Genomic DNA, 14,438 nt, shown 5'->3' on the forward strand with positions numbered 1-14,438 from the left:
GATACTTTTATCCATCCCTTCAAAATGGAATAAGAAGCACTAAAAAGAAATCAACTATTAAGCTGTGAAAAGATATAGGGGAACCTTAAACACATATTGTTAAGTGGAAGAAGCCAATCTGACAAGGCTACATGCTGTGTGATTTCTACACTGTATGAAATTCTGGAACTCACAACACTATGAAGATAGTAAAAGAATCAGTGGTTCCCAGGGGTTAGGGGGAGGGAGAGATAAATAGGCAGAGCACAGAGGACTTTCAGGGTAAGGAGATTATCTGTGTGATTCTGTAATGATGACTACATGTCATTACACATTTGTCCAAACCCACAGAACATACGACACCAGGAGATACACATACACCTAATGTAAACCATAGTTTGGGTGATAATGATGTGTCAGTGTAGGACTGTAACAAATGTGCTGCTAGGGTGTGGGATGTCGGTTGTTGGGGAAGCTGTGTGTATGTGGGGTAAGGGAACGATCTCTCCATTCTGCTTAATTTCACAGTGAACCTAAAACTACTCTGAAAGACAAAGTCATTTATTACATATTATATCAAAAATATCTTTATATTAAAAAATTTACTCTAAAAATTTTACATCAAAATTTACATTTAAAATTTTTATATTTACATTTATGTTTAGAAAAAGTTGAGCTCCTTTGATAGAAGCTGTGGCAATAGAAAGAAGAGGGCAGGGTGAGGTGGGTAAGCCCTGAGCCTCACCCCTGAGTGTTCCCTTGGGACCTGGGGACCTCAGGACTTGGAGGAACACCAGAGACCTAGAGGATGCAAGCCAAATGACTTAGCAAGTCAAACAAGGGCTCTCATGATCAGGCTCGGCTTTCCTTCCAGGCGTATTCCTTGAGGTTCACAGACACCTTGTGTTCGCAATATTCTACACATACCCTAGAGTTTCCCCAAGCACCTCCTGTTCCATGTAGTCTCCCAGGCTCACGCTGCTCCCTCTGTCTGGAATCCTTCACCCTCTCTCCATTTGATGACTTCAAGTCTCAACTCAAGCAGCACATTCCCTGTGAAGTTGTCCCAAGTTCTTCAGGAGACTGTCCTCCCACTTGGTTCATCTTGTTTTCTCCATTACGGTATGTGCTAAATGTAGTGTTTGTTTCCACATGCTGAACTCCTACTACTGTGGGAACAATCTGAGAGCAGAATCCTTGCTGCTTTCATCTTGGTATCCCCTGTAACCAGCAAAAGGCCTCACTTTCTAAATGTTTGCTGAGAATGAATGAATGAATGAACAAATGAATAAATGAACACTACTCTTTCTGTCTCAGAAGATGATCCCATATCCCAGTAGATGATTTTCAGTCACTCTTTGGTAGATTTACTTTTTTCCCATAAGTTTCTTTGACTTTGGGGCTTGATAGCAGTGGGCACTTAATCTCCCATCCACCCACCCGCCATTTTGCTAGTTGGCAGAGCCATGTTCCTTCAGAGGTATCTTCAGTGTATCCTCAAGTTATTTCAACTTTCTGTTCCCATGTACACATGCTCTTAGTTACCAAAAGGAAGCTTGGCAGGTCAAGAAGGTCCCAGTCTGTCCTTATCTGGTAGGGCAGAACATCAGGATTGTTAGCTTTAATTATGACCTTTCGAGTATTTCAGTAAAAGACATCTGTAATGGTGTGATTGCTTGGTACATTTATTTATTTTTTTTAAGATTTTATTTATTTGAGAGAGAGAGCATGAGCAGGGCAGAGAGAGGGAGAAGCAGACTCCCCGCTGAGCAGGGAGCCCAATGCGGGGCTCAATCCCAGGACCCCAAGATCACGACCTGAGCAGAAGACAGACGCTTAACCGACTGAGTCACCCAGGTGCCCTGCTTAGTACATTCAATACTTAATCTCCAAAGCCTTAGTTGAACATGGGCTATAACTGAGCTGACAACCTAAGCCCGAAGCGGTAAACCCGGCTCCACCTGGATTTGGTAGCTGGGGTCTGCAGGGCCTGACAGATTATCTAAGGCTGGTGCATTATTCCTTTCTATGATGTTCTTCATCTCCTCTGGCTAACAGAGGCAGCTCAGAAAAGTTCTCAAAAAATGCTTATTCAACCAAGCTTTGTTACCTGTTTTGAATGAAGTCGGTCAACCCCATGAGTTTCTTTGTTTCCTCCTATTTTTCACACAACGTCTTATCACAAGTGTTCAGGTTCTCAGAAAAATGTGAAGCTCAAATCAGGACTTCCTACCCTTGAATCAAAGTTTTGTTTGAAAGTTCACCAAAATACCTACAGAGTGCGTGCGCATGCGCACGCACACACACACACACACACACACAGACACTGGGGTTTTAAAAAACTGCAGTCCTCCCTCTGGAGACTCATTTACATGTGGGACTTAATAGACACCTGATTTTTTTTTTAGTTTTAAGCGCTTTTGCTTGAGTTTTCTATGTACATTTGACTAAATTATTTTTCTGACATAGATACTATGAGATAGTTGATCTATGATTTTTCACTATACTTCCTAATTAATATTTTCTTAGATTACTCTATTTTTTTAAAAAAATTTTTTTAAAGATTTACTTATTTTAGAGAAGAAGAGAGAGCACAAGTGGGAGAGGCAGAGAGAATCTCAAACAGACTCTGTGCTGAGTGCAGAGCCCAATGAGGGCTCCATCTCACGACCCTGAGATCATGGACCTGAGCTGAAACCAAGAGTCAGATGCTTAACCAACTGCATCACTCAGGTGCCCCTAGTCTATTTCTTAGTTTATATTTATAGGTAATTTCTTTCAATAATAAATAGTGAATAATTGTTTACCATAAAGCACATTCTCAAAAAAACTAAGGTCAGATTATCTCTGATAATGAACCTCCAGAGTCTTTCAAATATAAGTAAATGATAACAAGATCAGAGCCATCAATTAAGCAAATGTCCCATTCCCTTAGATTTATGGTGAACAAAGACCACCCTCACCTCCCAAATCATCATTCAGGAGAGTCAGAAAAACTCAGGCATCAATAGCCTTCAATATCTTTGAAATACAGTGAAAGGTGGCACAATTAGTTGCTACTACCTTTAATTCATTTACTACTGTCCCTTCCCTGGTCTCCACACTTTCATTCAATAGGAGCCAAGAAATCCTCCTCCCAGCCCTTCCCCAGTGTCTGCCCACCACTCTGAATCCCACATCAACAGGCCCCCATGTTACAATCACTTAACCACCCCTAGTAATTCTCATGCTTTGAAAATTTTAACTCTGGCTCACTGTCTCTCTCTTCAATATTAGTTTTTCTTTTTTCTTTTTAAGATCTTATTTATTTATATGAGAGAGAGTGTGTGCACGAACTGGGGGAGTGGGGAGAGGGAGAGGGAGAAGCCAACTTCCCACTGAGTGCAGAGCCTGAGATGGGCTGGATCCCAGGACCCTGAGATCATGACCTGAGCTGAAATCAAGAGTCGGCCACTTAACTGACTGAGCCACCCCAGGCACCCCCTCAATATTAGTTTTGTTACACTTTTTAGTGATTTCAGTGACCCCGAAGATCATCCTTCCCTGCACTTTATCTCTCAGTTTCTTGACCTCCACCTCTCAACTTATCTTGTCTTCAACACAACCTCAGCCACCCTCTGCCAATGGACACACCTTAGACTTGTCACTACCCAACACCCAATGCCCCAAACCTCAATTTCAAGCATTTCCCTTTCTAACTACCACTTTCTATCCTTTAATCTTACTGTCTCTACTGCTTTTATTCCAACAATCTTTTGGTCCCTCTGTTTGCACGATTCATCAATCCTACCCATTTTCCACTGTCCCTCCACCTCCTCATTTTACTCATGGATCATTTTCCTGGCTCTAGTGCTCATTTTTCTCTTTGCTCAGTTTAAACTCTGAGGCCCACCATTATAATCACCCCTTTCCCTAAACTCTCAGCTTCTTGGCTTCTCTTTTTCATCATATGCCCTTGGAAAACCCCATCTGCACAGCTGAACATGGCTGCAGGAAAAACACCCAACCATGGAGATGGTCTCACTTTAAATTTATTAGCATGCATCTCAAGCAGATGCATAATGCTCTCTGACCCCTCTGACGCATCCCTCGGTCTATTTACCCTTCTGCTGTCCTGGATATCCTCTTTCTCATCCAACTTTCAACACCTCCTTCCCATCCTCACTAACAGCTGATGACCTTGCTTCTGATTTCCACTGACAATAGAGAAGGAATAGAAGAGAACTTCTATGAGATACCACCACCCAGTCAACCCACCTACCAGCCTCAGAGCCTATGTACTCAGCCTGCTTTCATGTTACTCTCTTCTTGTGTCCTCGAGAAATCATTCTAGGTATTTTTTTTGTCTTCTCCTACATCATTTTTTTTTTTTCCTTCTCAAAAGGACTTCCTCATCAGCATATAGGATATGCTGTCATTTCTTCCATGGGTAAAAGCACTCTCCACCTATCCAGCTGCCCCTCCATTCTCTGCTTCCTTTTATAGAAATTGTCATCAAAAGAGTAGCCGCCAGCTATTCTCTTGAACCCAGTATGCTCTCTTGGACCCACTCTAATCATGCATGAGCTCTCTACCCCCCAAAAATTATCTTTTCAAAGTCATCAATGACCTCCCTCCTGCTACATGATCAATTCTTGACCCTCATCTTGCTTGACCTATGAGCCGCATTTAATAGGGTTGGTCACTTCATCCTCCTATAAATATTTTCTTCACCTAGATTCCAGGCCTCCATGTTCTCCTGCTTCTCTGCCTACCACACTGACTGCTTCTTTTCAGTTTTCTTTATTGGCTCTTGCTCATTTTCCTGATTTCTTAATGTTGGACTTCACAGGTTTCAGACCATGTGCTCCCATGTTTTATCTCTACTCACTCCCATAGTGCTCTCAACCAGTCTTGTGGCTTAAACAGCATCTACATGTTGAGGACTTTCAAGTCCTCATGCACCTCACCAACATCTCTCTTCTGAAGTCGAGATTCATTTACCTATCCATTTACCTATTTGACCTATTTGTCTTGGATATCTAACAGGTATCTGAAACTTAATACATCCAAAAATCAATCTCCTCATCTCCCCCTTCCTAAAGCTCTCCTTCTTCACTCTTCCACATCTCATTTACTGACAACTCCATCATTTCTGCTGTTCAAGCAAAAAACCCCTAGTTATCTTTGCCTCTTCTCTTTTGCTCTCCATTCCACACAGAATCAGAGAACCTGCCAGGCTCTACCTCCAAACCAGAGCCATAATCTGACCACTTCTCATCATGCCTCAGCTATCATCATGGTCTAGACTCTCTCAGGTTACAGGAATAGCTCTCATGGTGTTGAAGGGCCCAAACACCAAGGCTGCTTTTTCCCATATCTGGGGGAAACCCGGAAGCCTTACACCTACCCAAGTCTCCCACTCAGATTTCACCGTTTCAGACTCATCCTCATGCTGTTACCATTGCCATCTCAACTTAGTCTTCTTTAAATATTTACATTTTCTGGGAGGAAATATATATATTTCTTTCTATATAATTTGTATGTGTGTGTGTGTGTGTGTGTGGTGTGTGTATATGTATATACATATACACACACCACACACACACACCACTTTGTCCCGAGAGTATTTAAGGTACATTATACAAGTACATAAAAAGTACATAAAATACACAACAGTATAGAAAAATTCGTGAGTAAATTAGGCAAAGGGAAAATAAGGATAGAAAAAAAACTCAGATGAAGCTATAGGTAAGGTGAGCATACACATGCATACAATGAGGTTCTTCGCATTTGCTACACATGAGTAACACATAAATTTCTTCCTCTAAGGTGTGCTTTAATATCAGATTTATTTCTGCTTGATGGGCCCCATAAGGCATCATGAGCACAGTGGCTCTTTGGGCATAGAGAGGGAGAGGGCTGTGTTGGGCAGGAAAGGCTCAGAAGGAGAAGTGGGCCCATGCTGGTCAGGAAGCCCCTCCTCACCTGAGACTGGGTCTCAACCTGATCCCAGTCACTACCTTGGTGTTCTCCCCAATCTCCCATCTCCCAATCCACCCCCACGTGATACCCCTGGTACTTACCAAGACCCAAGCAAGAAACTCTGAGTCCTGATTTTCCAAGATTCCTAGAATAAAAATAAAGCAGCATATGGTCATGACTTTCTCAGGTGAAACTATACACACTTAAATATGAGAACCATCTCTCACTTTTGACATTGTTCTTGACTAGAGTCGTGGTAGAGACAGAGCTGCAGGTGCAGGTCTGTCGTCTTGGGAAGAGTCTCATCTCCATTTGGGCGCTAGGAGGCTCCAGATGTGCTCAGGCTCAGCACAAGATGAAAATGTCCCCCACGACATTCAGCTTTTCAGCCTTGAATAATCTTTTTTTTTAAGATTTTATTTATTTGAGACAGAGAATGAGAGAGAGAGAGGGGGGAGGGTCAGAGGGAGAAGCAGACTCCCTGCCGAGCAGGGAGCCCGATGCGGGACTCGATCCAGGGACTCCAGGACCATGACCTGAGCTGAAAGCAGTCGCTCAACCAACTGAGCCACCCAGGCGCCCTCAGCCTTGAATAATCTTTACTAATTTGTTTACAAATTTATTTTCTTTCTCTTTCTAGAATGGGAGTTCTTTGGAGGGCAAAATCTGTATCTTATTCATCAACCAGTCATTCCTTATTCATTTATTATTCATCCACAGAGCCTGACACACAGTGGATCCTTAATATTTGTTGGCTGAGTAACTGACTGACTTCTAAAACAGAATATTATTATGGATGGTTGGAGATTATTATAAGAATAAATTCAAAATGATCCTTTAGGCTGTTTAAACTATATTATAGATATCCCTTGACTTAGAGTAAGGTTATGTCCTGAGAAACCCATCCTAGTTGAAAATATCATAAGTTGAAAATGCATTTAATTCATCTAACCACCAAACATCATAGCTTAGCCTAGCCTACCTTAAACATGCTCAGAACACTTATATTAACCTACAATTGGGCAGAATCATCTAACAAAAAGCCTATTTTATAATAAGGTGTTGAATATCTCACGTAATTTATTGACTACTATACTGAAAGTAAAGAAAAAAAATAAAATAAAGAATGGTTGAATGGGTCTAGAGTGGTTGTAAGTGTATTGGCTGTTTACCCTCCTGATGGCGGGGCTGCCTGGGAGCCGTGGCCTCCTGCCCAGCATCATGAGAGAGTATCCTACCATATATTGCTAGCCTGGGAAAAGATTCAAATTCAAAGTTTAAAGTATGGCTTCTACTGAATGCACATGGCTTCCCCACCATCACAAAGTCAAAAGACCTTAGGTCATACTGTTAGAAGTAGGGGACCGTCATATTATTTTTTATAAAAGGCTACATAAAATTGCTACAAGAAGGTCAGATAATCCTTTTGAAATAATTTTTTCCCTCATCAATCCCTTTGCTTTTCACCCATAAAAGCGTATTGAGAAGAGGAAATATATTTCCACTCTTTAAATAGAGAACTAGATGCTCTAGTATACATTGTGTTCTGTGGGGACCCACCCCCACCCCATCTTCCTGCCATCTGCCTCAGAGCTGTCAGAGAAGAGATCAAATTCTTAGAGAGAGAACGCCTCCTAGAATTTTGTGGGTCTAATGTGAGGAGGTGAAGCTTAAATAATCGAAACATGGTAGAAAAGTGCATCCTTTACTCTCTGATGAGATGCTCTTATGAGAACACAATCCCGCCCCCCCCCCCGCCCCCCGCCCCCGCCTCTGCTCCAAGCGAAACAGCACTAACTTTTCCAACTGCCATACAGCTCAGTTCTTCCAGGTGCTTTCTCGATGCTTCCACAGTCTGGTGTCTTTAGAGGTAGTAACTATAGTGCTCTCATTTTTGCATCTGTTTCTTCCCTCTGTTTATTATTCTTGTCTATAAAATGCCACCGAAGCAACACATTGAGTTTCATAGCATCGTCCAAAGTGCATCACATTGCAAAGAGGTGAAAGATGCAGGTTGCTGACCTATTGTTGAAATTAGCCAGGTAAGCTTGGAGAAATCCCTTCCTTCCTCTTGGATTTGATTTCTTCACTAGTGAGATAAGCTACTGTACATGCCTGGGCAATTCATCTAACATCATGTCTGTGGGACTGGAACATGATAATGTATGCTAAGGTGGCACACGGCAGACAAATGCAAAGCATAATTATTCAGGTGCTGACTCTGCTCCCCCTCTCACAGACCTAGTGCTACATTTTCCCATTTGAAGTGGGTTAAGTCCACCTGGAAGGAAACTATTGCATAAAGGAATGTGTGAAAAATATTTTGAACTACCAAAGAGGAGAAAAATAACTGGACTTCTCCCATGAAAATCATTTGCATAAGAAATTTTTCTTTTAGTGGTTTCTCAGAAAACCACAGGATATAAAATCCAAAGATTTCTCTTATAGTGTAAAAGTCTACTGATTCTAAAGGTCAGGAATCTAGAACAAAAGCTATATAGTAAGGAGAAGAAAAAAAAGACTATACCAAAACAAAAACAAAGTAAATATGAAATATAAAATAAATATTAAAAAAGTAAAATATAAAAAGTAAAAAAAATAAGTACCATTGACCCTTGAACAACACAGATTTGAACTACATGCATCCACTATACATGGATTTTTAAAATATAGTACTGTAAATGTATTTTCTCTTCCTTATGATTTTAACATTTTCTTTAGCTTGCTTTATTGTAAGGATACAGTATATAATGCATATAATATACAAAATATGTGCTATGTTATCAGTAAGGCTTCCAACCAACAATAGGCTATTAGTAGTTAAGTTTTCGGGGAATCAAAAGTTATACATGGATTTTCAATTGCATAGGGGGTCTGTGCCCCTGACCCTCATGTTGTTCAAGGGTCAACCATTTATATGTGAATAACAGTCTTCCAGGTAGAGATATTCAATATCGATGCATCAGTAAAGACTTACTGAGAGACTACCATGTTCCAGGCGATGTGCAGGTCATGGGGATACAGAGGGGAACCCATTATGGTTCTCTACCTCCAAGGAGTTTTCTATCCCCTACCTTTTCTTTTTTTCTTTTTTCTTTTTTTTTTTTTTAAGATTTTACTTATTTGACAGAGAGAGAGAGCACAAGCAGGGAGAGCTGCAGAGGGAGAGGGAGAAGCAGGCTTCTGCTTCTGAATACGGGGCTTCATCCCAGGACCCTGGGATCATGACCTGAGCCCAAGGCAGATGTTTAACTGACTGAGCCACCCAGGGGTCTGAGGGGCACAGAAAAGCAACCATGTAATTACAATACAGTGGGGCGTGTCCTCCCCTGGAAGTCTTTGGGGAAAATATGAAGGGGCTATCTCAGACCTGTATTTGTGTCACTATGTAAGTGTCATGGGGAAAAAAATATCTCAGTAAGGATTTTCATGTAATTTTAATCTTTCCATGATTTTGAGAACAATGGGGAGTGCAGAAAACTATGCAGAGCAAGACATTTTTCTAACAAACTCAAATAGGGCAAGGTTATGTCACTGGGTACCTAGCAAGCAATGTCCCAGCACCAAGGTGGGGAGACCTGCCCTATTTTCCTTATGACAGTGACTCAGGAAGATAATGATCACTCTGCTATGGGGTTTGGAAGACCAAACTTGCAAAACTTGAGAATTGTCAGCAAAAATAAACTGCAAAGTAGCAAGTACTAAATGTGGTCCATTTTCTTTTTTCTTTTCTTTTTTTTTTAAAGATTTTATTTATTTATTTGAGAGAGAGAATGAGAGAGAGAGAGAGAACATGAGAGGGGGGAGGGTCAGAGGGCGAAGCAGGCTCCCCGCTGAGCAGGGAGCCCGATGCGGGACTCGATCCTGGGACTCCAGGATCATGACCTGAGCTGAAGGCAGTGGCTTAACCAACTGAGCCACCCAGGCGCCCTGTGGTCCATTTTCTTGCCTCTGATGTTTAAACACTCAGGCCACCTTTTCTGGAATAAAAGCCTGAAGGTTTTACACTATTGAAAAGTTCCATTACAGACAAATATTGATACAGGGATGATAGATCCTTCCTTGAGCCTTGCTATTTTTATTTTAACTCTCTCTAAATATCTTCACCCTCTAGAGGGAATGTATCACCAATAACCAAACTCAGTTGGTTATTTTGTTTTTGGGTTTTTTTTTAAGATTTTATTTATTTATTTGTCAGACGGGGGGAGGGGGGTGAGTCTGGGTGGCTCAGTTGGTTAAGCGACTGCCTTCAGCTCAGGTCATGATCCTGGAGTCCCAAGATCGAGTCCTGCACCAGGCTCCCTGCTCAGCGGGGAGTCTGCTTCTCCCTCTGATCCTCCCCCCACCGCCATGGGCTCTCTCTCTCTCATTCTCTTTCTCTCAAATAAATAAAATCTTTAAAAGAGAGAGAGAGAGAGCCCAAGCAGGGGAAGTGGCAGGCAGAGGGAGAAGCAGGCTCCCCACTGAGCAGGGAGCCTGATGCGGGACTTGATCCCAGGACCCCGGGATCATGACCTGAGCTGAAGGCAGACCCTTAGCTGACTGAGCCACCCAGGCGTCCCTCAGTTGGTTGTTTTTAAAGTGAGAGGCATTTCTGTTATGAACCATATCTGGTCAAGTCCACGCCTTTACTTTGTCCAGGGGTGAGTCTCTGTGAGACTCCTACCATGTAAGACATTCTCAACACATGATGGTGCTTCTCACTCTGCAGATGTAGAAGGGTGGGAGGAACTAGCTCCCTCCAGCTCAGGTTATAGAATTCCAACACAATTTCTGTGATTACCCATGGTGCATCTGCATCCTTCTGCCTCTGTCCATGTCTACACAACACTAAATGGAGATGTGGCAATGGTCCAGCTATTCTGATCCATTTAAGGTCCGCTGGATGATAGATAGATAGATAGACAGACAGACAGACAGACAGAAGTCCAAATACAGGACATATTTGATCTAGTGAGTACAAACTATATCATTAAAAGCTTGTTTGTGTGGTTATAACCCCAAATAATGGCTGAGTTTACATATCATGCTAAGCTATAACAGATGCCTTGGAACCTTCTCCATCCCATGTATGGAATTTTCATCACTACTTCATGATCTTGCATGACTGTGTACAACAAAACAACTTTCTAGAATTTCATTTTGTTTAATTCCTCAGCATTCACACAATTGAGGCTACATAAATTCTGTAAGCACATCAAATTTCTAATTAGATTGAATTCCTCTCCATTTTGATTCAAAATAGTCTCATTGCACTGGTTTACCTATTTTATCTGTGTCAGATATGCCAGAAGGAAGTCTCACTGTGTTCATTTTTAGTATCTGCTCCTGTTCAACTCAAAATAAAAGCTCCCCTTTCCCAGGTGAACCCGGGCTGCTCTGATGCTAATATTAGAAATGAATGACATCAATATGGGGGCACAGGACACTTAGCTTTGTCAGTCAAATTTTGGAAACCCTGAATCTTAAATCAAAGCTTCAGTGAAGAGTTATCTGGAAAAGAGATACAGCTTCTTGAGAACACCAAGGTTGCATGTCTCTCTCTTTTTTTTTCCCTCTGTGGGCAGGATTGTTCCCTCCGTGAATACATGGCAGGATTTATTTTAGGCCAATGGTTAGTTCTATGACAGAGGCATTCAATAGAATTCCTAGGGTCATTTTGTGAAGCATCCATCAGGCTCCTTTTGATTTTAAGGCAATAATGTTGAGAACTGAAATCAAGCATCAGGCCCAGTATCACAAGCCACTGTGAGGTTCCTTTACAAATCACAGATGCTAAAAGCAGAAATCAGGAGCCCAAATGTCTTGTCTTAAATTGTTTGCTCCTGAATAGGTGTGTCTTAGACATTATCCACAGTTGTAAACTCCTCAGAAAAGAGGAGAAGCTAACTGAAACACACACCTTGAACTTGACCAAGAAAGCAGCATACTGCCTGGGACAAGGGGCATGACTAAAATCACGTGAGTTGTTTGACCTGTTTTCATGTGCTCAGGTCATTTTGTCACCTGCTGTCTCATCTGTTGGAATGGTCTTACCGATCCCTCTAAATCATACTCTGCTGTTCTGCGGTGCCTTACCTGGAAATTACTAGTCAAATCTGGGGTATGGATTTTTTTTTAAGGTTTTATTTATTTATTTGAGATAGAGCAAGAGTGAAAGAGAGAGAACACAAGCAGGGGGAGCAGCAGAGGGAGAGAGAGAAGCAGGCTCCCCACTGAGCAGGGAGCCTGATGTGGGGCTCAATCCCAGGACTCCGAGATCATAACCTGAGCTGAAGGCAGACGCTCAACCGACTGAGCCACCCAGGCGCCCTGGATTTTTTTTTTTTTTTTAAAGAAATGTACATTTAACCTTCTTTGAAAAATCCAGAGCCAAAGGCATGTTCATCTGTCAGTCAGCTAGTTTTGATGGTTGCATAAGAACACACATTTTGACAGCCATGAAGGTGACTACAAATGGTAATAACACTTTCTTAGGAGGGCACCATTCATCACTCTTGATAAGTGAATAATGACTCATTTGGAAACCACCAGGCACAAAAATGATGTAGCCATGCATTTTGATAACAGACATTGACAAGTAGTACAATGAAACTTTGTTTCATTCTTACTTTCACTTAAGTAGCAACAAAATAGAATGGGATTCATCAGATTCTTTGATTTAACTGGTTAGGTCATTTGTCAGTTGTAAATTTCAGTTAGATTCTTATTTTCACTGAATATACAAAATCACCTGCTGACCTGCAGATTCTAGAAAAAGTCTAGAGAAGTATGGCAAAAAGAGACCCCTATAATTACTTAATTAGTTCAATAGTGATATACCAAGTTTTAACTATACACCAAGCCTTGTATTAGGGGTGGGGATGGGCTGAGGAGCAAATAGGTGCTGTTCTCATGGAGCTTCCATAACAGAAGGGGAAACAGATATTAAATAGTAAGTTAATTATTTGATTGTAATGCTAAATAAAAGAACACTATGTCCTCAGTATAAAATTGGGATGTTGGAGCAGCTGACCTGATCTGGAAGGTTAGGAAGAGCTTTTCTAGTGAAGGAGCATTTAACCTGAGATCCAAAGGAGGACTAGAAAGAAACTTAAAGAAAAGACCAGGGATTCGCATTCTAAGCAGAGTGAACAACATGTGCAAATGCTCAGAGGCTGGAGGAAGCAAAGGTCATTGAAGAACTAAAAGAAGTAGAGGGCAGTAGAAGAGTAGAGTGCAGAGTGACTCCAGGTGGCTGCTGGGGGTCACAGGAGGAAGATCTAACAGGGTCTGGCAGGTTAGATTATGTTACAGATTTTGGTCTGAATATGAAGGAGTTACGGAAAACCACTGAAAAACTTAAACACAGGAGAGGGGTTAAAGGAAGGCAAGAAGAGGAGCTAAGAGGCTACTTTGTTAACCTGATGAAAAATGACGGTATGGGGCTCCTGGGTGGCTCAGTCGTAAAGCGTCTGCCTTCGGCTCAGGTCATGATCCCAGCATCCTGAGATCGAGCCCCACATCGGGCTCCCTGCTCGGCGGGAAGCCTGCTTCTCCCTCTCCCACTCCCCCTGCTTGTGTTCGCTCTCTTGCTGTGCCTCTCTCTGTCAAATAAATAAATAAAATCTTAAAAAAAAGAAGAAAAGAAAAGAAAAGAAAAATGACGGTAGATTGAATTCTGATTCGGCAGAGATAGGAGAATTGGGGAAGATTCCAGATATTCTTAGCAGGCAAAAATCTAGGGGACCCGGTGTTTGATTGAATATGAGGGTAAAAGAGAAGTAATGGGCCATTCTTGGATTTCTGACTTGGGCAGCTAGGTGAAGAGGGGTGCTTTTCACTGAAGTAGGGTTCATTCAAGAAATAGAGGGGTTTGACTCACCTTTGGGCATTTGGACAAAGAGATATATGCACGAGATATCCAAGCTTGTTGCCTGGAGCTCCGAATAGGGAGAGGGTGTTCTGGTTATGGAAGTTAATAGGTGCCAAGGGCTGGGGCCAGCTGCCAAGGGAGAGAGTGGTTAGAGAAGACGGCCAAGGTCCAGCCTTGAGAAGCTCCATCACTCTAGGTGGCAGAGAGGAAGCATGTGGACAAAGGAGACAAAGGAGGAAGAGTGGCAGAGATGTAGAAAAACAAAGTGTGGGTGTAGGAGCCCAAGGTGGAGCCGGTTTCAGTAGGGCAGGAGTGGCCCACAGTGCAGAAGGCTGCAGAGAGTTCCAGTCCCTGGAGGACCGAGGAATGCCCTTTCCCGTTCAGCCCCAAGGGACAGTTGTGAGCCCGCAGCAGTCATTTCAGTGGCCCTGGGGGTGGGAGTCAGGCTGGCAGCCCCCGCCCCCCACCCTGGGGAGGCGCAGAGTGATGCTGGCTATCTGCCCGTGACCTTGTGCAGGTTACTTAGCCTTTTTTAAGCCTCTTTCCTCTGTCATGTGTACAGATATTAATAGCCTACTACTTTTTTATTTTTGATGATTAAGTGAGAAAATAGAGATGCAGCGCCAGTCCCAGCATGTTT

General features: G+C 42.3%; 1 protein-coding gene across 2 annotated transcripts in view; it reads right to left on the bottom strand.

The window, feature by feature from the left end:
* KCNAB1 (potassium voltage-gated channel subfamily A regulatory beta subunit 1) overlaps positions 1–14,438 on the bottom strand; it is a 378,602-nt gene that overhangs the window by 112,022 nt on the left and 252,142 nt on the right. For both annotated transcript variants that reach the window (XM_064585977.1, XM_045903492.2), the window contains exon 2: positions 6,045–6,088. In XM_064585977.1, coding sequence (XP_064442047.1) covers positions 6,045–6,088 — 44 coding nt within the window. The remainder of the gene's footprint in view (positions 1–6,044; positions 6,089–14,438) is intronic.

This window comes from Mirounga angustirostris, unplaced genomic scaffold (assembly GCF_029215605.1).
Source record: "Mirounga angustirostris isolate CCGP_5_RB_7025 unplaced genomic scaffold, mMirAng1.0.hap1 SCAF_1, whole genome shotgun sequence".
Taxonomy (NCBI): domain Eukaryota; kingdom Metazoa; phylum Chordata; class Mammalia; order Carnivora; family Phocidae; genus Mirounga; species Mirounga angustirostris.